The sequence below is a fragment of the Schistocerca americana genome, chromosome 7 (genome assembly GCF_021461395.2).
Source record: "Schistocerca americana isolate TAMUIC-IGC-003095 chromosome 7, iqSchAmer2.1, whole genome shotgun sequence".
NCBI lineage: Eukaryota > Metazoa > Arthropoda > Insecta > Orthoptera > Acrididae > Schistocerca > Schistocerca americana.
The window spans coordinates 43,009,108-43,034,413 of NC_060125.1; the positions used below are offsets into that span (position 1 = coordinate 43,009,108).

Consider the following 25,306-nt stretch of genomic DNA (forward strand, 5'->3'; position numbering starts at 1 on the left):
ACCTCAGTTCTTACAACGGACAGTGCAGTTTACCTGCCACTTACAAATCTCACACTAGGACAGTGAATTTTACTGTGCTGAAATCAAGAGACGGTGAGAACACATTCGGTTTAGATGCCTCTGATTAGTTTGGACTTAGCATCCGAGACAATGTGCTTTTAATGTCTCCTTTTGAACCAAAAGAGAGTGTCGAGTCGAGTTCTTGGTTAAAGAATTTCCTGAACTACAATGGTCGTTTAACAAGTAATGCCCCACATTTTTTTCTCAGAACATATTTATTGTTAAGAGTCAGACACTGACAATATACATCAACATGTCTTGCCCATATCCTATTTTTCTACGGAGTCTCCATCACGTTCTATGGCCGTACGCCAACGTTGTTGAAGAGCCTGCTGGTAAAAGCGCACGAAGTGCTGCACCCAGCTTTCGTCCCGCGCAACGATCCGTGACAGAAGTGCCTCCCCGTCGGTCTCAAAACGCTCCAACAGTTCAGATGAAATGGTCTTTCTTTGAATCTTGTGGTCCGCTGTGAGCATTCGTGGGACCATCGTGAGCACCTCTTTGAATGTCAGAGAGTCTCGATTATTGCAGACGCACTTCCAATGCTGACCGACACCTGTAGAGCCAATTGTCGAGTTGTGATGCGCCGGTCGACAAGAATAATGGCGTCCGTACGATTCAGCATGTCTGGAGCAGTGGCTGTGACGGGGCGTCATCATCGAGATCTGTTTCTGACTTTCCTGAGGCTGTAACTTTCTTTGCCCATCACCCAACTGTACTCCTATCAACTGCAGCATCGCCATATACTGTACACAAACGTTTATGGATGTTCACCACGGTTTCTGTTTATGCACACAAGAATTCAATGACAGCACGCTGCTTGTAACGTGAGTCGTATGTAGACGCCATTTTGACGCTGTACTATGGCTCTGCCATTTGCCAGAACGGTTCGACACCTCACCGGCGCACAGAACAAACATCAAATGTGAAGCACCAACAAGACGTTTGTCTATGTATATTAACGGCTTTTTTTTTAAAAAAGTGGGGCATTACTTATTGAACGACCCTTGTATTTTCAGAAAGAATGGGAAAAGCTAGTAACTTTGTAGCATACACTGAAAGACAATGCACAGGCTACGTTTTTCTGGACCAGCCCCTTTCCAATTGCTTTAAGAGACGAAGTAGCCAGTGAATTGAAAGAATTGCAAGATAATGGTGTAATTGTTTTGTGGTCGCTTTCGCATTTGTGTTGATTACAAGTCTACAGTCAACCCACGGACAGTAGTTGACACTTCTCCATTGCCTCGACCTGAGGAATTCATGGACAGGCTTGGTGCAGGACGTTACTTTTCTAATACAGATTTGTGTGACACCTACTTGCAAATTCCATCGGATGAAGAATCGCAGAAAGTTTTTGGTGTTAATATACACTTAGGCCTGTTCAAGTACTTGCTTTTGCCCTTCTGCAGTGCTTTCGTACCCGCCATTTTTCGACGTTACTTAGAACAGCTGACTGCAACTACCTTGACGATGTTGTTTTTCTCAGGTCGTACACCAGAGGAACACATTGCAAATTTGCGTACTCATTTTCGAGTGTTGTCAGAAATGCTGGATTCAAGTGTCGCTTCGGGAAGTGTGAGTTTTTTCAAACTGAACTACAGTACTTAGGTCATGTGATAAGCAGTCAGGATGTGCACCCCCTCCAATCTCATTTGCTTGCAATCCATGACCCTGTTCCTCGCAATGTGTCTGAACGGCTGTCAGTACTAGGCAAGATGACGTACTACATTCGGTTCACACCGAATGCCGCTCGGATCGCGGCTCCAGTGCATCGCTTGCGTCGGAAAAATGTGCCTTTCGTGTGGACCAAAGACTGTGAAGACGCATTTCAGAAACGGATAAATGCCTTGCTTAGCGACAGATGTTTAGTCAATTTTGAGCCTGTCAAGCCCGTCTTCTGTAAGTCGACACTTCTTCCTGCGGGATCAGCGCTGTCCTTTCGCACGGAATTGGTGCAAAAGGCAGACCCATTGCTTTTGCCTCAATGTTATTAACTCAAACTCAGTGCAATGGTTCTCAAACAGAAAAAGAGGCTCTCGCTATTGTGTATGATGTGACAAAATTCCATCACTATTTGTATGGTCGCAAGTTCTTTTTAATGACAGGTCACAAGCCTTCGCAGTCCTTGTTTCATCGGTCAAAGCCAGTTCCTACTCGCACTGCTCAAAAGTTGCAACGTTGGGCATTGCTGCAGGATCAGTATGAAATTGTGTACAGACCGACGGCAATGCAGACGCCCTATATCGCCTTCCGAGTGGCGCAGGCTGGAATCTGTGCCCTTGCACCACCGAAAACTGCGCAGGCCACGGAAGCAGGCCCAGATCTGAAGATTTTGTGGCACTACATTCGCACGTCTTGACGTCACTCAGTGTACAGTACCCAGAACTCAGCTGTGCGCCGATATCGGCATAACCTTTGAGTTGAATAGCGTGTGATTCTAGTTCAAAATGACAGTGAACAATTGCGTGTTCTTATTCCAAAAGTGTTGCAAAAGGATGTGTTGCGATTGCTCTACCAAGAACAGGGGGGGAATTCTTCACACTAAACCGTTAGCGCGCCGGCACTATACTTGACGGGCCATGGACGCCCACATTGAACAGATGACGTCACAGTGTCGCGCATGCGCGGAAAACCAATCCACTGCGCCACAGACATTCTCATCTTGGCCTGAGACTCAATCGCCATGGCAACGAGTACACGCTTGACTTTGCAGTACCATTTTGAAACGCTCATTGTCTCATTGTGGGAGACTCTTTTAGCAAATTCCCATCTGCGGTGCCAATGGCTTCTACCACATCACGTAGCACCATTCGAGCATTGTCCTCCATATTGGCACAGAAGGTGTGCCAGAAGTACTTGTGTCGGACAACGGATCACAGTTCACTTGACGTGATTTTGAACAATTTTTTGAATTAAATGGCATTCGTCACTTAACAAGTGCTCCGTTTCACCCGCAGTCCAACGGAGAAGCAGAATGCTTCATACACACTTGTAAACGACAATTGGTCAAGTTTCATACCACCGAAACACAGGAACACGGGCTACAATTCTTTCTCGCCCACGAGATGGAACGTTACCGGCGGAACTTCTGCGTGGCTACACTTCCTTCACCCACCGCAGCATCCGGGTCCGCCAATGGTAAGCAAGTATTGCCCTGCGCCGAGCGATCTTGTTCTTTTCAGGGTTTATGGCAACTGTGGGTGTTAGGGAAGAGGCGTGATCCAGGAACGCATTAGCTCTTTCGTGTACTCGATTGCAGGTGCCGACGGTTTGCAGCGCCACCACCAGATAGTTGCCCCACGATTCTGCTGCATTTCTTGGCGCAGATTGACGGCCTGACGGGAGCGCGCGGCCTCCGCAGCCGCCCGCTGGTGCCACCAGGTGAAGATGGACGATGCGCCCTCGCCCCCGCCGGACCCGGCGGACGTGGACCCGTCGTCCCGTCGCCCCAGGGCACGCCCTCGGACCTGGACGTGTGCCCTGGCAGCAGTTTTCTGTAGCATGTTCCTGTTGCCACGCAACCAAAATGGCAGGGTTCGGTTGGGAGTACACCATACTCCACAGTCACGGCTCCCCGCTCATCTCTGCATCCAGTGTCATGCCTCCCTCGCCGTTGTCGTTCGCATCCTCCCTACACGACAACAGTGCGGATTTTCGGATTTGGGCGGCGTGGGAGGGGGGGGGGGGATGTGTTGGTTTAAGCTGTCGCCAGCACACTGATCGGCAAAGATATGAAGCGAAGATCGATTAGTAGGCGCTGGATCGAGAGCGCCTATCACGAGAGAAGCCAGTGACACACGCACAAACGACAGACCACCAAGGCCCTCTTCACCGCTTGTATTTAGGCCGCCGCCGCTGACTGGGGGGTCTCATTATTCACTCGTAGAGCAGGATTATTTCGTGACTATAGCGGGACTAGTACTTTACATGTCTGCAAGAGGACTGTTATTGATGACATTGTACCTCCATTGCCGGCAATGGAGGGTGAAGCTTTGACAATGCCAGCCACTCGTGCTGGCGAAACGTCAGTAAAATCATCAGACGAACGTCGGCCGACGAACCCGAGACAGAAGCAAATAGGCAGTTTGTCAACAACTGGCCACGAAAGCCGTAACAATTTTGTGTTTACTCAGTTTTGCAATACAACTTCTTACTGAAGAATTGAAAGGAAATTCTGTACCACTGCCTTCAATATGTGACTGTAAAATATGTGGGGAAGCTTAGCAGCTACGGAAATGACCCGGTGGAGTGGAAAAGGTCTGGTTGATGCGCAAGTGGCAATAGTCCTGTGTGATGAGTAAGGGGTCTGGGCCGAGAAGTGCTGTGGTTTATTACTCGTTAGCAGTAGCGGATCACTGTGGCTCATATTTTTGGACTTTTGAGGCCAGAAGGGCTTAAGAGCAGTATTTATGGGCCTCGGATGCCGTATTTGGTGACAATATTATCATGGCATGGTTTTTGGTCCTGTAAAGATGTAATTCCGACGCCAAGAATAGGGCGAGGCCAACGGTACTGCCGTGACTGCATCACCGCCATGGTAACAACCACCGGTGGTACCAGCCTTCCACTAAATTGTTTATATTTGGCTTTCTGGAAATGGAGCATGCATTTGTGAACTTTGGTGACTTTAATAGTAGTTGCTAAAAACTCTATCTTACACCCTTGATTATCCCAAATCAAAAACCTGGACAGGAATCCTATCCTCGTGAATTTAATTCCGAGTGTCCTAATTTATTATGGAAAGACTTATTTGGCAGCTCTAAAAATAGTTATGATTGCTTTCTAATGTGTGGAGTTATAGTGTGTAAAGTTCAGTTTTATAGTTTGAGAAATACTCCACTTCCAGCACATTTTTAGACCAATCAACAGTCATTTTCTTAAATAATTTGTCTTACTTGAAAAGCTGTCTAAAAATAGTAAAGTTAATTTGAAATGAATAAGATTATTAATTGGTGCATTTATGCACTTTGATCAGAATTACAAAGTTTATCAGTGTTCATTTCATGAGAAAGTGTTTAAATTTAAATTTATTGTTGTGTTGGCATTTGCACAGCCAAATATATCAAAGCACATTTGTTATTTAAAGAGTTCTAGTTTGTTGTGCTTTACTTAATAATCATTTATGAGGATATGTACCCTTTTCATACAGACTTGTGTAGTTCTGTTAATGAGCACGGATCTTCAACGAAAGTATAAGAGCCTCATGTACTAAGCTAGTTAGTTAAAGAAGAAAAGCAAAGGCCCCTTCAGAGCCAGTGCAGTTAGATTTGCATTCTGTTTAATTGTTTCAGACGGAGTTTAAGAAAAAAATATTTACTGTGTTAGCTATTCTAATGCAAGCTGGTTAATACACAGGCATAGAAACCCCGTCCTAAGTAATGGTGTTATAGAGTATGGACATTAACAGCCTCCCCTGACTTAAACCAGAATCATTTCATGCTCTTCTCTGTTCAGTATTGCTACTAGTTTCATGTGTATTGGTGATTTGTTACATAAAATGCTGTATCTAGTTCATTTAAGGTACGTTTTGGTGAGAGGGATATGTTACTGTTTGCTGTCTCATTGGCCATTTGTTTGATTTTCAAATTAGTAGTACATTTATCTGCAAGGTTAAGTTACTGTGTTATAATTTCAATTGGTATAAAGATAGAGTTTAGTGTGTGTGTCAAGAAATGTTAGGTTAGCCTTAGCACTGCCTTCTGCTTAATTATATTGCTTGATACAAGAATGCCTAATTATGCTGGCGTCCCAAATTGATATGTAATGTTACAACTTGTTTTTGTGGTGGGAGAACGTCTGTTCCTGACCCACCTGTTTACTGTTAGTTATACTCCGCTGGAGTGTTTCGGAAACGAATCCCTGTTTGAGTGTTCTGTTCCCATTAGGTTATCTCAAGGTCAGCTTTCTCAAAAATTCCTCACCAAGGTATAACGTTAGCATCGATTGACGTTAAACGTAAGCAGTGTTACTGTTACAAATACACTGAAATCGACAAGGATCAATGTAATTAGCTTCTTGTCGATTCATAGCCAGCTTTAAGTTGCCGTGGTGCTGTAGCAGGTAGAGTGCCAGACTGGCGCTGGAGGTCCCGAGTTCCATCCCATGTGAGAGTGGGGTTTTTTCCTCGTTTCAGTCCCTCCAAAACGGCTCCAGGTCCACTTAGCGTGCTGTCGAACAGAATAGCCAGTTTTAAATGCGCCGTCACTTTGTACAACGTAGTGTTGGTCTTGTGATGTTTTCGAAATTAGATAACGCTACGTATTTCAGTTCCTTCGAGCATATAGAAAGAATAAATGTTAGTCTGTAATCAGATACTTTTCTTTGTGAGAGGTTTTATTTTAGGCTAGCTTTGAAAAATTCTCTAATAACCAGAGAGTTGCAGTTTTCTGGTCTTCACGACATATTTCCCTTGTTGTCTAACTGCATGCTATTAGCTTGAGAATATGGGAGACACGAGGAAACCACTGAATAACGGCTCTCATTACGTATAACATGCTTAGGAGACAGCAGCAGCAGCGCATCGCCTTTAAAGGGTAATCTGAGACCTCATTCAGCGTCTACACATAGGCCAAATGTCGTTACTGAAATATGTGTAGTTATCTGATTGCAAGTCCGAGCGCTTTTAATATCATTCTATCTCTTGTAGGTTACTTTAAAAAACTGAAGCTAATACTTTTGCGACGACAAGTAAATAAACATAGCGTTACCTGCTTCGCACCAACGGCCAGTGAATCCGTAGACGCAGGCGCAGCGGTCATCAACGATGCAGCGGCCGCCGTTCTGGCAGGGCTCCGAGCACAGAGCTGTGGACACAAGCAACATCTTTCTTACTTAGATGCGTTAGAGACGCTATACCACCTTGTCGCTTCAAGCGGAATCTACCTATTTGGCTAAGAAATGGAACATCGTAGCTGCTGAGAAAATCTCAATGTGAACGTCGGAAGCACGCTGTAAGCTGCGCTGAGAAAGTCACTAGCGCAACAATCGGCTCAAAATAATTATCGTCATATCTTCGTTAAAGAAACAATACTACGTAAATTAATGGAATTTTCCGGATTTCGGTCAGTTAGCATACTTGTCTCGGCACGTGTGCTATTACCACGGGAATGAGAATTTTCAATTCGTTACAATGAAAATGAAGCTGAAAGCATACTATGTATGTCTAAAAAGATAAAAGCTGTGGCATTAATTCCGTGTAACTCCAAAACTGGAACTTCGTAAGCTCAATAAGGCTGTTCGGACACGTCGCTGTTGTCTATAGGTAGGTTTCTTACCGAGAAGACTGCAAAAACTGCAGGAAGATCTGCAGAAGACCGACGATTGGTGCAGTAGGCAGCAGCTGTCAATGACTCTCAAAAACAAATCTTCACTTCCAAACGTTACATTCAAATGAACAACAATTTCTTTATCGGCGAAAAGATCTTTGGAAACGCTGTCCATTTTCTTCAAAATAAGCCTCGATTGAAGAGCTGTTTTCCAGCACAGTAAGAAACCTAACAAGCAATAGCAATGTCATCATTCTTCAACAACCTACACCGCTTGTTGCTCGACGGAAGGCAGATCATTAAAGGAACAATGAAACGGTAGGGCCGGCCAAGAAGAACATGTAAAGGGCCGTCGAAGGCTCGGAGTTGTCGCCATTGCTGTTCAATCTGTACTGCCCGAGAAGGAAAGTGAAAAACCCAGACGACATGGTTGGATGCCAAAGTAATTTCGTACACGTACACACCAGGAATGTAAAAACTGAAACTTGCATACGGCATTGTTGGGCGGGAGTCCCCTGCTGGGATGTTCGACCTCGTGGTGCAAGTCTTTTTATTTGACACCACTTCGGTGACGTGCCCGTCGATGAGGTTGAAATGATGAAGCCAACATATACACCACGTCCCGAGCGGAGAAAATCCCCGATCGGAGCGTGAATCCAACCCGGGACACCGTGATAGAGAGTCAGCAGCGCTAACTACGAGATCAGGGGCTGCTGGCGGCGCATATGTACAAATGATTCCCTGTGGCAGGTAGAAGGGTCACCGCAGTGTATTGGTGCTGTTCGTGTTTAGGGTTGTTACCAGACCCAACAGGTTACATAAGGGGCGTGACCGCGTAGGATGTCGAGTGATCACTGTGGAGAAGGCTGAGGAGCCGTATACGCGCGTGACGCACGAGGCTGGGTTATCGGCACTAGGCAGAGTTTGGAAGGCGCCTTAGAGTCCATCTCCATTTGGTTAACTGGCCGAATCGTGTAATACACAGATATGTGCAGCACACCGATGTGACAGTGGCCGGCACTGGACTGCATGGGAATTTTTCAATGCAGGCATACTCGCCACCAAGGTGCCTAACCACCAGAAAGAAGGAGAGCCGTATTTTGCACTGAGGCCATCGTAACTATTTCACCTCTGCACCTGCTGTCAGGAGAAGTAACACTCTGTGTCATCCCACACCGTTGGCTGGAGACTAGCAGTAACCAGCCATGGGGTTACCATTGCCAGTCAGACGCTCGAACCACTTTAATTCCATCTGTCACATTAAAACCGCTATATCTTAGGGAACTATGATATAAATAGCGTTCCGCAACTGTGAAACCCTGGTCTGGTGTAAGAGAGGGCCTGATGGCCCTAATCATATCAGGTTAAATAGATAAATAAATAAATAAAATTAACAATATATAGGGTGTCCATAAAGTCCTAATACCATTTCAATAAATCATAACTTGGAAATTATTGCTTATAGAGCATTATGGTTTGTTGTAAAACATTTAGCAGCTCTCAAAGAATTTTTATGTTTTGCCAGAAGTTTGATGAGGGCCCTACTCGTGCTTCATAATTCGAGTTCTGCCCATGTACAGGTCAATATAGCAGAATCAACAGTTCTGATTGCTTCAGAAATGCGTGGTGCTGCGTATATGCAATCCTTGATGTAAAGCTACAGAAACAAGTCCAATGGCGTGACACTGGAAGAGCATGGGGCCACGCGATAGAACCACCACGACATAAGACCTTATATCGACTGCGGATGCATCTGCTATGGTTCAGCAACACAAAGTAGCCTAGAGAAACTAGATAAGTGCCAGTATTAAGCCGTCAGCGTCTGTTCTAGAGCCTTCAAATTGACTCCAACTAATTCTTTGTCGGTAAAAGTAAACGAAGCGCTGCTAGTGCTACGCAGGAAATATATCACTATCAAATTCCTGTTGAAAAGTGTCCACTTCGCACACTACAGTTTGCTGGCAACAATTGGAGAAATCGCTTTGTAGATGACAAAAAACAACCGCCCCGAGCCAATTTTGTTTCGAAGCTTTGACTCTGCCTCTGCTACTTCAGCTCACCTTACACTAACGGCTTAATGAAGCTGAACGTCTACATGCCTCTTCGATACATCCATTCAATACAGAATAAGAAAATTTTAGATGATAATTTAGCAGAAAGGCCATCCTTAGGCCAAATTTACACAGATAGGTCTAAACAAAAAGACGGGATAGGAAGTGGGCAACTGAGGGGCAAATTGAAGTGGTCTAAAGTGGTGTACATATTCACTGCAGAATTTACAACCATTTGAGAGAAATTTAAATACCTCCAGTATGTTAAGAAAAAGTTTTCATCATTTTATAAGATTCGCACTCAGCGTAGATTCTGTTTTACTACGATGCCAACAACACCAAAAAATCGAGTTACCACATTACGGAAGAAGTTAAGAAGCTTACCGTCTAAATAAGACTATCATTACGTTCTGGCTGAACGGAAATGAAGAAGCAGATACTCTGGCCAAGTGAGCTGTACACACTAGTTTTGTGAAACCCTAAAGTGCCACCTTACAATATCCCCCATATGTCATGGAATGGGGCGCAAGGGAATGAAAACTTGCACCAGTCTTACGAAAGTAAACTGAGACACGTGATTGCAATGATACCTGATCTTCCATCATACTCTCGGTACCAAAATTGCAGATACAGCAGAGACTTTATAGTGACAACGATATGATTTAGATTTAACCATGGAAGATTCTGGCAGTAGTAGGGTAAGGTACTTTCTGGAGCGAGTGGCCCATTGTTCCTCTTATGTAAACAAGACATGACCCTTATGTAAACAAACCAGTCACTTGGCTGATGCCATTATGTGAATAAAATGATGACAGATGCTTTGATTCTAATGTGAACAGACCTCTCACTCTGACTAATGACCTTACGTAAACCAACTGGTGGCCAGATGCACTCTTAAGTTATGTTTATGGTAGTGGAATTTGTGACCCACACGTATAAATAACGTTCACTTTTGCCCTTTCAATTTGCGGCCTTCCTCTTTCCTCCCCCCTCCCCCAATTCATCTTTTCCTTCTGGTCGAATAAAAAATGGCGGGAAATTAATATGGGCATTATCCTATTGGCTGAGGCATAGTAGTGTATGTTGGCTATAATTTATTTCCTAACTAGCGCTATAATTTGTGTCACCCTGATCATAATTACTATAAATTATGACACAATGTTATTCCAGTTAACTTGATTAACTAATTAACCCTTTCACTGCTGTGGATGTGCTTACGCATCCAGCTACGCTGCTTCCCATGTGCTGTGGCCATGAATACGTATGCCACTTGGGCTTTCCTGCAGTGCTATGGACATTTGCATGCGTCTTGAGCCGCCGAGCTCTCACTGGTGGGGACGCGTTATTTCCATGTCTCAGTAAAAGAACAGTTCAGTGAACTCATCATACAACATATGTGGATCATTGCGTGCTAACATCTGTAAAAACCTCGTTTTGATATACTGAATCGTGCATGAGATACGACGATTATTATGACCACATGATTGACAATGTACAAGGGGGTGAATTGGCACTTGCACGCTATCGTCCACCGGATATACGAGGGTTGCCCAGACAGTAACCCACCGCATTTTTTTTCTTCAACAATTCTTTATTGCACATAATGAGAATTACACACATGAAAGAATGGTGTTTTATCCACACCCCCTATTTTTCCATGTAATCTCCATCCCGTTGTATGGCCTCCCTCCAGAGCGAAACAAGGGCGTGTATGACCTGTCGGTACCAATCCCTGTCCTGGTGGCAGAACCAGTGCTTCACTGTGTGAATTACCTTCTCATATCCTCAAAATGTCTTTCACAAATGGCATCCTTTAGTGGCCCAAACAAGTTGATGTCCGAGGGGGCTAGGTCAGGGATGTAGGGTGAATGGGGTAACACTGTCCAACCCTGTTTTGCAGTGTGATCAGCAGTCCTCAGACTTATGTGGGGTCAAGTGTCATCATGTTGCAGCAAAATGTCTCCTGGGTTGCCACGGTGCTGAAGTCGCCAGAAGCACGTTTTGAGTGTTGTTAATGTGTTGACATATGCTTCTAAATTAATGTTGCCACCTCTTGGCATCACATCAATGAGAATCACACGTTCAGTCCCAGAATACGGTGATCATGACCTTACCAGCGCCAGCAGTTCTTTGAATGTTTTCTTCTGTGGGGAGTGGGAATGGCGCCACTCCATCGACTGTTGTTTTGTTTTGGAGCCAAAATGGTGAACCGACGTTTCATCACTTGTCATAATACGGGACAAGAAGGCCTCCCCCTCAGCATCAAACGTTTCAACAAATCAAGGCTAATGTTCTTTCCTGTGCGATTGGTGTTCCACCATTAGACTCCGCAGGACCCATCTTGAACACACTTTTGAATATCCAAGACTGCGGATGATTGCACCCACACTTCCTTTGCTGGTTGACAGATGCAGCGCCAACTGCCCAGCCGCAATGCGTCTGTTCTCGCGAATGACGGCATCAGTTCGCTGCAACATCTCAGGTGTGACAGCCGCTGGAAGTCGTGGAGCTCCACCAAACCGCCTTCTTATGACCTCACTCTCCGTGCCCAGTGACTAACTGTACTTCTATCGACAGCAGATACTCCATAGACTTTGCACAAGCATTTGTGAATATTCTCCACAGTTTCTTCCACTGCAGTGAGAATTTCAATGACGGCGCGTTGCTTGTAGCGTACACCGCCTACAAAGACCATTTTGAAACTGTCCTGCAGCTATGCTATCTGTCGGAAGTGACTGAAACGTGGCGCGCTCACTCTGGAATTTTCAAATAATACATACGTAACGTTTCGCATTCGTAGCATTGTTTTCGGTTGACAAAAAAAGAGTGCATTACTTTATGGGGAACCCTTGTAAAGCCCAATAATTCGAGAGCGAAACGAGATATTGTTCTGCCCTCAATTTTAAATAAAATTTCGGTACTTTGCCTACATTTCATCCACTGCTATGTACGATCTAAAATCAACCATAGGCAAAGTTTACGCAATGTGTTTTGCCTCTGCAAAATCTTTGAAATTTCGTGTCATGTTTTACTTCATTTGATGCAGCGCAGTAACTATGGCATAAAACGAAAGAAATTCAGTCCTTTATCGAGCGAAGATATCACACTGTATGATGTACAAAAATCAAATTGTTCCATCTAATAGTTTTCTTAAAATCGGATGGAAAGCATTTCGTAGCTGGTTGCAAGTCCGCATGGACAGAACGCGGCGCGTCGTGCACGACCGTTCGTCGGATACAAAACCCAATAACTCGAGTACGAAATGAGATATCCTTCTGCTCTCGATTTTAAATAAAATTTCGTTATCTCGTCTACATTTAATTCCCTACAATATATAAGCTAAAGTCAACCATATCCAATGTGTATGCAGTGCGTTTTTAGCTCTGCAAACTCTTTAAAATTTCGTGCAATGTTTTACTCAATTCGATGCTACGAAGTAAGTATGATGGATAACGAGAAGAAATTCAGTTCTTTATCGAGTGAAGATATCAGACTATAAGGCGCGCAAAAACAAAATTTTTCACTTAGTAGGTTTTTTTTTTAAATCGGCCAGTACGCCATCTCACATTAATCACTGTTATTTATAACCCAAAAATGATGTCGTCGCTGTCCAGGCACTTCGACATTGGCACAACAATGCATGACCACCTTCTATTGCTATTTACAATTCTGGGACAATTAGTTCGAGTTTTAGGGCAATATGTTACAATTTTGCTGGAACTGTACTGATTTTTTTCTCTGTATTCCAAATACCCACATTTCACGATCGTCATACAAAGACACACATAAATATGAGACATTTAATAACTTTTACGACAGTGCTTTATTTAAACAAATACACTATTGCTACATACAAATTAACTAGTATCCCACTGTTTCGAACAACCTTTTTATTATAAAGAATCAAAATGCAGAAAGGCTTCCCCCGAATGCTGCATCGCGCCAATTGGATCACATTGTGTTGAAGAGCCGAAGCCACCGGCTTCTGTGGCGATCAAGCAGAGGCGGACTACGGCAGTCACCAGCCACCTTGTTGCATTGCTCACTGCCGTGCTGTGCTCGTGTGCTGTCCACTGTGTGAAATGATTTTTGTACCAACTCCAGGCAGTGTCTGTGTCCATAAACACATTACCTCTCCTCCCACACTCTGGACCAGGGAACAAACAGCCCATTGTTCTGCTCAACGCACCAGCCAAAGTAGAATCCAACTGAAGACTGTGACTTCCAAAATAATGTGTTACAAAAGAATTATTAATTACAAAGCTTATTCGAGCAGTGCGCTCATGTGACGTCGTTTACGTCCTAGCATTAGTGCAATCTGCATTCTGCTTACACTATGTGATCAAAAGAATCTGGACTCCTGCAGTGTGGTCTCAAAACGTACTCTAATTTTATAATTTGGTCTCTTAATAGTCCAGAATATTTCCAGCAATGAGACGCTATTTTATGACGTAGGTGATACTGCACTGCCACATGAGAATTCATGTAATACACTCCTGGAAATGGAAAAAAGAACACATTGACACCGGTGTGTCAGACCCACCATACTTGCTCCGGACACTGCGAGAGGGCTGTACAAGCAATGATCACACGCACGGCACAGCGGACACACCAGGAACCGCGGTGTTGGCCGTCGAATGGCGCTAGCTGCGCAGCATTTGTGCACCGCCGCCGTCAGTGTCAGCCAGTTTGCCGTGGCATACGGAGCTCCATCGCAGTCTTTAACACTGGTAGCATGCCGCGACAGCGTGGACGTGAACCGTATGTGCAGTTGACGGACTTTGAGCGAGGGCGTATAGTGGGCATGCGGGAGGCCGGGTGGACGTACCGCCGAATTGCTCAACACGTGGGGCGTGAGGTCTCCACAGTACATCGATGTTGTCGCCAGTGGTCGGCGGAAGGTGCACGTGCCCGTCGACCTGGGACCGGACCGCAGCGTCGTACGGATGCACGCCAAGACCGTAGGATCCTACGCAGTGCCGTAGGGGACCGCACCGCCACTTCCCAGCAAATTAGGGACACTGTTGCTCCTGGGGTATCGGCGAGGACCATTCACAACCGTCTCCATGAAACTGGGCTACGGTCCCGCACACCGTTAGGCCGTCTTCCGCTCACGCCCCAACATCGTGCAGCCCGCCTCCAGTGGTGTCGCGACAGGCGTGAATGGAGGGACGAATGGAGACGTGTCGTCTTCAGCGATGAGAGTCGCTTCTGCCTTGGTGCCAATGATGGTCGTATGTGTGTTTGGCGCCGTGCAGGTGAGCGCCACAATCAGGACTGCATACGACCGAGGCACACAGGGCCAACACCCGGCATCATGGTGTGGGGAGCGATCTCCTACACTGGCCGTACACCACTGGTGATCGTCGAGGGGACACTGAATAGTGCACGGTACATCCAAACCGTCATCGAACCCATCGTTCTACCATTCCTAGACCGGCAAGGGAACTTGCTGTTCCAACAGGACAATGCACGTCCGCATGTATCCCGTGCCACCCAACGTGCTCTAGAAGGTGTAAGTCAACTACCTCGGCCAGCAAGATCTCCGGATCTGTCCCCCATTGAGCATGTTTGGGACTGGATGAAGCGTCGTCTCACGCGGTCTGCACGTCCAGCACGAACGCTGGTCCAACTGAGGCGCCAGGTGGAAATGGCATGGCAAGCCGTTCCACAGGACTACATCCAGCATCTCTACGATCGTCTCCATGGGAGAATAGCAGCCTGCATTGCTGCGAAAGGTGGATATACACTGTTCTAGTGCCGACATTGTGCATGCTCTGTTGCCTATGTCTATGTGCCTGTGGTTCTGTCAGTGTGATCATGTGATGTATCTGACCCCAGGAATGTGTCAATAAAGTTTCCCCTTCCTGGGACAATGAATTCACGGTGTTCTTATTTCAATTTCCAGGAGTGTATATACTTTGCAACAATCAGGACTTAAAAACGTGTATATTATAAACATTACAAGCTCCACACAGTTTCACCATATGCTCTGTACCAGAAGTTCCCAGTCTGGGGATAATTACCAACTGAGGGGTGAAATGTAATTTTCTGAGGGGTGGAAACGAACTTTTTCAATTGTGTTTTGACGACGAAATTAAATTTTTTAAAAGATCATTTCTATCATCATCGTTTCATATGACTATAATACTGATTACGTAAGTTAACAATAAATACTATTTTGTCAACATACTACCATTAATGAATGACATAGTGTGGTGAAGGTTACAGCTTGTGAAACGAAACTACGAACATCATCTTCCTCACATAGTCCACAAACCACACACATATTTTGTACCATGAATCTATGACAGTAAAGCTGACTCATATACATCACTTATTCTTAAATATCTATCGAAAATGCCTTCTCCAATGTGTTGGTAGCTGCTGTAATAGATCAGAAGTGGTTCATTATACACTTCACAATAGTAAACTAATTGACACCTCAACACGACAGTAACTATGTAATGGCTACTACGCTGCTGTAGGGCCTACAGTGTATTATTATTATTATTATTATTATTATTATTAGTGTCACTGGTTAGACGCAAAGCATTGGCAGCCTGAAGTCATCCAACTTTTAGCAGCTCAGAAGTAAGGAGTCCAGCAGTGAAGTGATTTATAAACAGTAGAGCTAACTGTAGTGTACACATTTAAATTTGGTTGACTTTAAATGAAGGTGAAGAGGACGCATTTGTTGTAACAAGCTTCTACCATCAATGTGGATGGTTAGCTTTCATTTCTGACAAGGTGTTGTAGGTAGAAATCACGATGCACTGAGAATTGCTTCATAACTATAAAAAAGGCTGACGGAAATAAACAGTACCAAATGTCTCATTGACTCATTTGTTTGTGGTTTAATAAAATACCTACAAAAACTAAATATCAGTTAAACATGAAAGTGTTTAACGTTATATATTATTCATTCTAAACTTTAGTTAGGTGCCAATGCTGATGATGATGTGTAGACGGTGGCGGGGGGGTCGAGCTAACAATTGATTCATTCCACCCAATGGTAATAATGGTCTCAGAAAAGTTGGGTACCTCTTACCTCTGTTCTTTATGAACGCTGCAAAACTGGAGTATATGGCCAAAAAGTCACGAACCGTAATGGAAGAATACAATCTGCTACTGAAAAAAGAGCAGACAAGCTACACTAAGCAATGTATAATTAGAGGTGCATCAGCTGTCCTACTTGATCATTGCTATGGAGAATTATTAATCCATCATTCTCCATATTTCTCACCATTGACAAATGTGCCATTAAAATTACTTTATGAGTGAATTCAGTTTATCGTACCAGTTGTTTAAACAACAGGATTGGGAGTACTATTAGCAATTAACTGTGGCGGAGAATATGTGGCGGACTGGCCATTGTACATTTTGTTATTCCATAAGTCTTCAGAAAAGAACACCCTAACTGCTACTGTTCCCACAAATACGTTTCTCCAAAGGTCGTTACATATTGTGCTTGCATAGGAATGGAATCCAGTACTATTCTATTATATTATTGCTAGAAACAGTAACAACCACAAAAAAAACAGGAATGAGTTTGCGGAATGACCTAAAGTGGAATGGCTATATACAGCAAAAGTAGATGACTGGCTGAGAGAAATCTTAACGAAATGTAAATCATCCAGGAAAGAAGTGGTTTACAAAACATTATTACTGATAAAATAATGATACTTGATTGATTGTGGCTGACGTGTGAAGCAGCCGCGTCATAAATATGATCCAGAAGATAGTGTTGGAAGCTCCAGCCGCAACCATCGCATATATAGAGTAGTGATCAAAAGAAAATGATAAAAGAAATTAAGGCAAAAGATAATCTCTTTCCCTCCATCAGTACGTGTGTGAATAGGAACGAAAATCAATAACATTGTCACGATGCAACGCTGCGGAAAGCTCTGTTATCTACAGGAGGGTTTCAACACTAGTAGGCTGTTGCAGTTTACAAGAAGACTGAGCCGTGGTAAAAGTTACTGTTTTGAAGAGCGCGCCGCAGCGCCTAGTGTAAAGCAGTCGCCTTCCGCTTCTGGCGGTGGCGCCGCTGTGGCAATCGCAGCTTTGGTGTCTCCCTCTGGTGTGAAAGGGGAAAGTTTGGTTGTTGACGTGCATTTAAGGGGCGCTATGAGCTCGCCAGGGGGTCGGTCTGTCGGTCTCGGCGAGTCTGGTCAGTTGGTCAGCCGGGTCAGTGTGGGGCAGTCAGTGTCTGTCGTCCGGAGTGCTAGTATGTGTTAGGCCGCCAGTCTGCTCGAGTTTGTCCAGGCAATGGGCACTGGCGGTTGGATCGATCGGTTGGTCGGTCGGGCAGTGGGACACAAGATGACTTGTCCGTCTTGAGCGTCGGCGCATGTGAGGTCGTCACATCAGTCCCGTGGGCCGCGCCGTATAGCGAGGGGTAGTGGCTTCGTGGCCGTCGCTAGAGCAACAGGAGCCAACCCACGACATCGGTGTGGCCGGCGCGAGCTGCGACGCCGTGAGACGGGAGATCGGCGCGCCTTCCTGCGTCCGTTGAAGCGGCTGCCAGCGGACGGTTCGGGAGAGCGTTTTGGGGGTGCTGCGCCAGGTCTTCGCCAGACATCGCAGTTTTTTAGAAGTTAAGTGATTCGTGATATGTTGTTTCATTTACTTGTTAAATTCGACTTGTTTTCTTGGTCAGTCTTTCGTCCCAACTTGCTCGTCTGTCTCCCGTCCGTATTTGTTAGGCAGTTGGTTTCTGTCTGTCTGTCGGTCTGCCATACGTTAATAGCTGCCTCTGTCATGTTTGTCGGATTCGGTGTTAACGAATTTATTGATTAAGGAGTAAAGGCCGAATTCCTGAAATATGTTTTTAGCTTGCCTATCATCTTGAGAGGTGGTATACGTGTAATGTAGAGCATGTTGGTACATTTTATGTAAGACAGCATTTCATGGGTTTTTATTTAAATGGTCATTTTAGTATATAAAGTTGCCACCTTTCCACCGTAAGACTTCTTTTAAAAACAAGTTGCACTTTCGGTGGCAAATAATTTTAATGTGAGTGTTTTGTACCATTTCCATCCATCCTACGGAGTGCATAGTTTATGTGTTTGTGTGAGTTGTTAAAATTTTTAGTTTAAACTAATCTGGTGAGTTGCAGATTTGCACCAGTGTAGTATTTCAGAGGTTGTTGTGAGCGGTCGTGACTACGGCCATGTTAAAAGGTTCTCAGCCCGAAAGCTCATACTGTCAAAAAAAAAAAAAAAAAAAAAAAAAATTGTTATTTCTGCCTCTGAATAAATTGTAACTTGATAACTTGATATTTACAGGGTACTTTGATTATAATTTTAACTCTGTTAAAAGAAACAAAAGGAAAGGGGGCTTTTAGGAATACATTTCCATTTATTGAAAAAAATTTTGTTTGTTTTCATCAGTTACCCAATGGCAACTACTTCCACGCTCACATAGTGTGATTAAATGTGTTAATGTTCTTCATGAATCGCTAGTAAAGAAAGTAAATTGTTAAGAAAAGGTTTTGAAAGTAAATTCAAGGTTCAAAGACCAGCAGATGATTGACGATTATTGCAAGGAATGGGAGTTGGAGTTGAACTTAAATAACTGAATATAAATAGGTGAAGAGATTCCCTACTGTTCTGTCATACACACCGACCTAAAGTGGAATGATTAATAAAGCAAATAGCAGAAAATCTAATGCTATGCTGAGATTGACTGGAGGAATCTTAATGAAATGTAATCCATCCACAGAGAAAGTGGCTAACAAAATACGTTTCACCTATTTTTAATTATTGCTTTGTCAGCTTGGAACCCTTTACAGGTCAGATGAACGGAAGATGTACAGAAGATCCAACAAAGGACGGTGTATTATGTCAGAGAAGCGTTTAGTAGGCACAAAATTCTGAACGAATTCCAGTGGTAGATGCTACAAGTTAGGTGTTGGCCTTGTAACACTAACCAAAACAGCCTTGCTGTGCTGGTACTGCGAACGGCTGAAAGCAAGGGGAAACTACAGCCGAAATTTTTCCCGAGGGCATGCAGCTTTACTCTATAATTAAATGATGATGGTGCCCTCTTGGGTAAAATATTCCGGAGGTAAAATAGTTCCCCATTCGGATCTCCGGCGGGGACTACTCAAAAGGACGTCGTTATCAGGAGAAAGAAAACTGGCATTCTACGGAACGGAGCGTGGAGTGTCAGATCCCTTAATCGGGCAGGTAGGTTAGAAAATTTAAAAAGGGAAATGGATAGTTTAAAGTTAGATATAGTGGGAATTAGTGAAGTTCGGTGGCAGGAGGAACAAGACTTCTGGTCAGGCGATTACAGGGTTATAAATACAAAATCAAACAGGGGTAATGCAGGAGTAGGTTTAATAATGAATATAAAAATAGGAGTGCGGGTTAGCTACTACAAACAGCATAGTGAACGCATTATTGTGGCCAAGATAGACACAAAGCCCATGCCTACTACAGTAGTACAAGTTTATATGCCAACTAGCTCTGCAGATGATGAAGAAATTGGTGAAATGTATGACGAGATAAAAGAAATTATTCAGGTAGTGAAGGGAGACGAAAATTTAATAGTCATGGGTGACTGGAATTCGATAGTAGTAAAAGGGAGAGAAGGAAATGTAGTAGATGAATAGGGCTTGCGGGTAAGAAATGAAAGAGGAGGCCGCCTGGTAGGATTTTGCACAGAGCATAACTTAATCATAGCTGAAACTTGGTTCAAGAATCATAAAATAAGGTTGTATACATGGTAGAAGCCTGGAGGTACTGACAGGTTTCAAATAGATTACATAATGATCAGACAGAGATTTAGGAACCAGGTTTTAAAAAGACATTTCCAGGGGCAGATGTGGACTCTGACCAAACTGCAAAAAGGTGGGAATTTAAGGAGATGGGACCTGGATAAACTGACTAAACCACAGGTTGTACAGAGTTTCAGGAAGAGCGTAAGGGAACAAATGACAGGAACGGGGGAAAGAAATACAGTAGAAGAAGAATGAGTAGCTTTGAGAGATGAAGTAGTAAAGGTACCAGAGGATCAAGTAGGTAAAAACACGAGGGCTAGTAGAAAGCCTTGGGTAACAGAAGAAATATTGAATTTAACTGATGAAAGGAGAAAATATAAAAATGCAGTAAATGAAGCAGGCAAAAAGGAATACAAACGTCTCAAAAATGAGATCGACAGGAAGTGCAAAATGTCTAAGCAAGGATGGCTAGAGGACAAATGTAAGGATGTAGAGGCTTATCCCACTAGGAGTAAGATAGATGCTGCCTACAGGAAAATTAAAGAGACCTTTTGAGAAAATAGAACCACTAGTATGGATATCAAGAGCTCAGATGGAAACCCAGTTCTAAGCAAAGAAGGGAAAGCAGAATGGTGGAAGGAGTATATAGAGGGTCTATACAAGGACGATGTTCTTGAGGACAATATTATGGAAACGGAAGAGGATGTAGATGAAGATGAAATGTGAGTTATGATACTGCGTGAAGAGTTTGACAGAGCTCTGAAAGACCTGAGTCGAAACAAGGCTCTAGGAGTAGACAACATTCCATTAGAACTACTGACAGCCTTGGGAGAGCCAGTCCTGACAAAATTCCACCATCTTGTGAGGAAGATGTATGAGACAGGCAAAATACCCTCAGACTTCAAGACGAATATAATAACTCCAATCCCAAAGAAAGCAGGTGTTGACAGATGTGAAAATTGCCGAACTAACAGTTTAATAAGTCACAGCTACAAAATACTAACGCGAACTCTTTACAGACGAATGGAAAAACTGGTAGAAGCCGACCTCGAAGAAGATCAGTTTGGATTCCGTAGAAATATTGGAACATGAGGCAATACTAACCCTACGACTTATCTTAGAAGGAAGATTAAGGAAAGGCAAACCTACGTTTCTAGCATTTGTAGACTTAGAGAACGCTTTTGACAATTTTGACTGCAATACTCTGTTTCAAATTCTGAAGGTGGCAGGGGTAAAATACAGGAAGCGAAAGGCTGTTTACAATTTGTACAGAAACCAGATGGCAGTTATAAGATTCGAGGGGCATGAAAGGGAAGCAGTGGTTTGGGAAGGGAGTGAGACAGGGTTGTAGCCTATCCTCGATATTATTCGATCTGTATATTGAGCAAGCAGTAAAGGAAACAAAAGAAAAATTCGGAGTAGGAATTAAAATCCATGGAGTAGAAATAAAAACTTTGAGGTTAGCCAATGACATTGTAATTCTGTCAGAGACAGCAAAGGACCTGTAAGAGCAGCTGAACGGAATGGACAGTGTCTTGAAAGGAGGATATAAGATGAACATCAATAAAAGCAAAACGAGGATAATGGAATGTAGTCGAATTAAATTGGGTGATGCCGAGAAATTAGATTAGGAAATGAGACGCTTAAAGTAGTAAAGGAGTTTTGCTATTTGGTGAGCAAAATAACTAATGATGGTCGAAGTAGAGAGGATATAAAATGTAGACTGGCAATAGCAAGGAAAGCATTTCTGAAGAAGAGAAATTTGTTAACATCTAGTATAGATTTAAGTATCAGGAAGTCGTTTCTGAAAGTATTTGTGTGGAGTGTAGCCATGTATGGAAGTGAAACATGGACGATAAATAATTTGGACAGGAAGAGAATAGAAGTTTTCGAAATGTGGTGCTTCAGAAGAATGCTGAAGATTAGATGGGTAGATCATATAACTAATGAGGAGGTGTTGAATAGCATTGGGGAGGCGTTTGTGTCACAACTTGACTAGAAGAAGCGATCGGATGGTAGAACATGTTCTGAGGCATCAAGGGATGACGAATTTAGTATTGGAGGGCAGCGTGTGGGGTAAAAATTGTAGAGGGAGACCAAGAGATGAATACACTCAACAGATTCAGAAGGATGTAGATTGCAGTAGGCACTGGGAGATGAAGAAGCTTGCACACGATAGAGTAGCATGGAGAGCTGCATCAAACCAGTCTCAGGACTGAAGACCACAACAGCAACAACAACAACAATGTAAAACAGCACCGAGAGGCATAGTTCAAGCGATCTCACTGTAGTATAGATTTACAGCAGCATTTTCTGAGGGTCCGTCCGTCTACAGTCTCACTGTTCAGGGTTATCACCCTGGTTCTGTTTATATATAGTTGTTATACAGAAATGAAACACACTGAGCCATGGATATTACAAAATATTACCAAACTGATTTTCAATAAAGCCTTTGTCTAGAGCGTATGGGAAAATCTGTATGGAGCTTGCAATGTTATAATTTACATATTTTGTTGAATTTCAACTTGCTGCAAAGCTTGTGTTATCGGAATTCTTGCGTGCTTGTGGAGTATCAACTACATCATATAACAGCGTCGCGTTGCTGGAAATATCCTGAAAGATTAAGTTGTAAAATTAGCGTGAATTTATGACTGATGGTCACTAACTATATACAGTGCACAAGTCTGATTCTGAGTCCTGGCTAGCACGGCATGCAGAGGGAAAAATTATCCATTCTCCTGCGTTGGGGTGGTTGTTTAATTGTTTATGCACGCAAGGTCCCCTGCCTGTTCACTGGCTGCCATGGATCACCGTGTGGTGGTCGCAGCGAGAGCACAGCACAACGCATGTTTCCAGATACTCTCGATCACATGGTGTATGGAATGCAGATCGCATTTATAGCTGCTAGGAGGAAAACAGCTTCACACACCCGCGCAACTCTAATAAGTTTTGTAATTAGAAATGCTTTTGTTGCATGTCATTCTACAAGCATAGGCCTTTGTTTAAATGCTGCTGTCTGTCGTGGCTTAATCATATTTTTTTTTTCTTTTGGACTTCCAGTAACTGTTTATAACACCATCTCAGCCACCAGGCTAGCAAGTCACGTATTTAGCTTTTCTATTGTGTTCATAATTAAATTCTTAAATTCTTTGCGTGTTTTTGTTTTCTAGTAAATTGATAAATTCATGACGTTCTTTTGTATTTGAGAGATGTAGTCTCGCGTTTTACTAACTATAACGTGTACATTCGCAGTCTTTAGTGCAGTATACATTCGTTTATTTGCTTTGGACTGCCAGTAGCTCTGTCATCCGGCAGCCTTCGTTTGGAAGCAGCAGGGGACTAGCAGGTCACATATTTAGGTTTTTCTGTTTGTTTCATAGTTCAGTTCTTATCTTAATAGAATGGATAGGGTGTGTGCATGCTGTGTGCGGACGCAGGAGGAGCTGGCCGCAATTCGCGAGCGCCTGAAGACGCTTATGGCTTTGGTCAGTTGTTTGCAAGCTGCTGCATCAGGGTGTAGCGGCGTTGGAGAATCTGGCACATTGCACGGGACACCTCAGATGTCGCTTGTTTCGCCCAAGGGCTCTTTTGCTGTGGCATATTGCAGCGTACCTATATCGCGGAATGCGCGATCACCGCAAGCCAAGTTGCCGGTTGTAGCGCGTTTGTGTCACTCGAGGCGGGAGGTCCATGTGGAGGCTGTCTTGCGTCATCCAATCACACAGGTGGCTGCTCCTTCAGCAGGATCACGGGGGAGAGCTTCCTTGGTATCAGGAGCTCCAAAATTAGGCGCGTTTTTTTTCCTTTAGGGAAATAGTATCCAATGTTGGAAAGAAAGCGTTTCTCCTGGCGGACGTCATCCGAGATTTGGAGGCGGCCCTGCTGGCGGCCATTGAACGTGTAGGGTGCAGTCGTCTCCAATTTGTGACATCTGTTGCTTGGGCTCTGGGCCCATCCTCAGTTGATAAGGTCGACTGGCGTAAGTGGTAAAGACTGCTGACTTCGCACTCGGGGTGCAAGTAGCGCTCACAGTTTGCAGCATCGTCCCTGGAACTGATCGGTGTCCTTTAGTCTGGAGCCGAGTGGAGGGTCTCAACCAAAGACTCTGTCGATCCTGTGATGGTCTTGGCTACAGATTTCAAGATCTTTGTTATGGGGTAAAGAACTGTAGGACTCGCCTTCATACGTCAGGGGCGCACTGCACAATGGAAGCTGCAACTTGAGTATCAGAGTGCTTGTGGAGTGTACGTGGAGTTTTTTTAGGCTTCGTGGTAGTTTAGGGGCCTGTGATGAATGATCGTCATTCGATACACAGTGAGCTAAATCTGATTGCGTACAAAGAAGAGACACTTCGACTGTAAAAATTGTGGCAGTAAATTCTCAAAGTTTTCGTAATAAAGTTCCTGAACTTACAGCGCTCCAGGAAATTTGTCATATTCAAATTATTCTCGGACTCGAGACATGTCTGGAACCCAAAGTGCAAAGTGCCTGAACATTTAGTGAGGCATGGAACGCACATGGAAAAGACAAGATTAGGTGTCGTGTTCGTTGCTGTCAACAAAAACATTGTGCCTATTGAGGTCGAAATCGAATGTGACTGCGAAGTTATCTGGATATGAGTAGCAGGCCTATGTGAACGCAAGTCAGTTATCGGATGTTTTTACTGTCATCTATTTCCATCATAACAGTTGTAGAATCATTCAAGGAAAGTCTACGCTCAGTAATGCAGAAATACTCAGATCATGCGTTATTAGTTGGAGGCGACCTTAATCTGCTGGGTATGGATTGGGACATCTATGGATTGACTGCAAGTGGTGCGGACAGACAGTCTTGGGAAGCACTTTTGAACTCGTTTTCCGAAAACTGCCTCGAACAACTAGTTAGACAGCCTACGCGCAATGGAAATATTTTGGACCTTATATTTACAAACAGGCCTGATCTCATCGACAGTGTTAGTGTAGAAACAGGGATAAGTGATCACGATGTCATTATAGTGATGGTGGGTAATAAAGTTAATAAATCTATCAAGAAGGCTGGGAGAGTATTTATGGTAGGAAAAGCAGATAAGCAGTAGTTAGCATCCCACACTGACAATGCATGGACATAATTTAGTCCTAATACGATGGACATAGAGGAATTGTGGGCAGAGTTCAAACTGATTGTTAATCACACTTTCGAGACGTATGTGCCAAGAAAGTGGA

General features: G+C 43.8%; 1 protein-coding gene across 1 annotated transcript in view; it reads right to left on the minus strand.

The window, feature by feature from the left end:
* Nucleotides 1–25,306, minus strand: part of LOC124622681 (fibrillin-2-like) — a 631,069-nt gene that overhangs the window by 375,304 nt on the left and 230,459 nt on the right. The window contains 1 exon segment of the mRNA XM_047148470.1: nucleotides 6,768–6,863. Coding sequence (XP_047004426.1) covers nucleotides 6,768–6,863 — 96 coding nt within the window.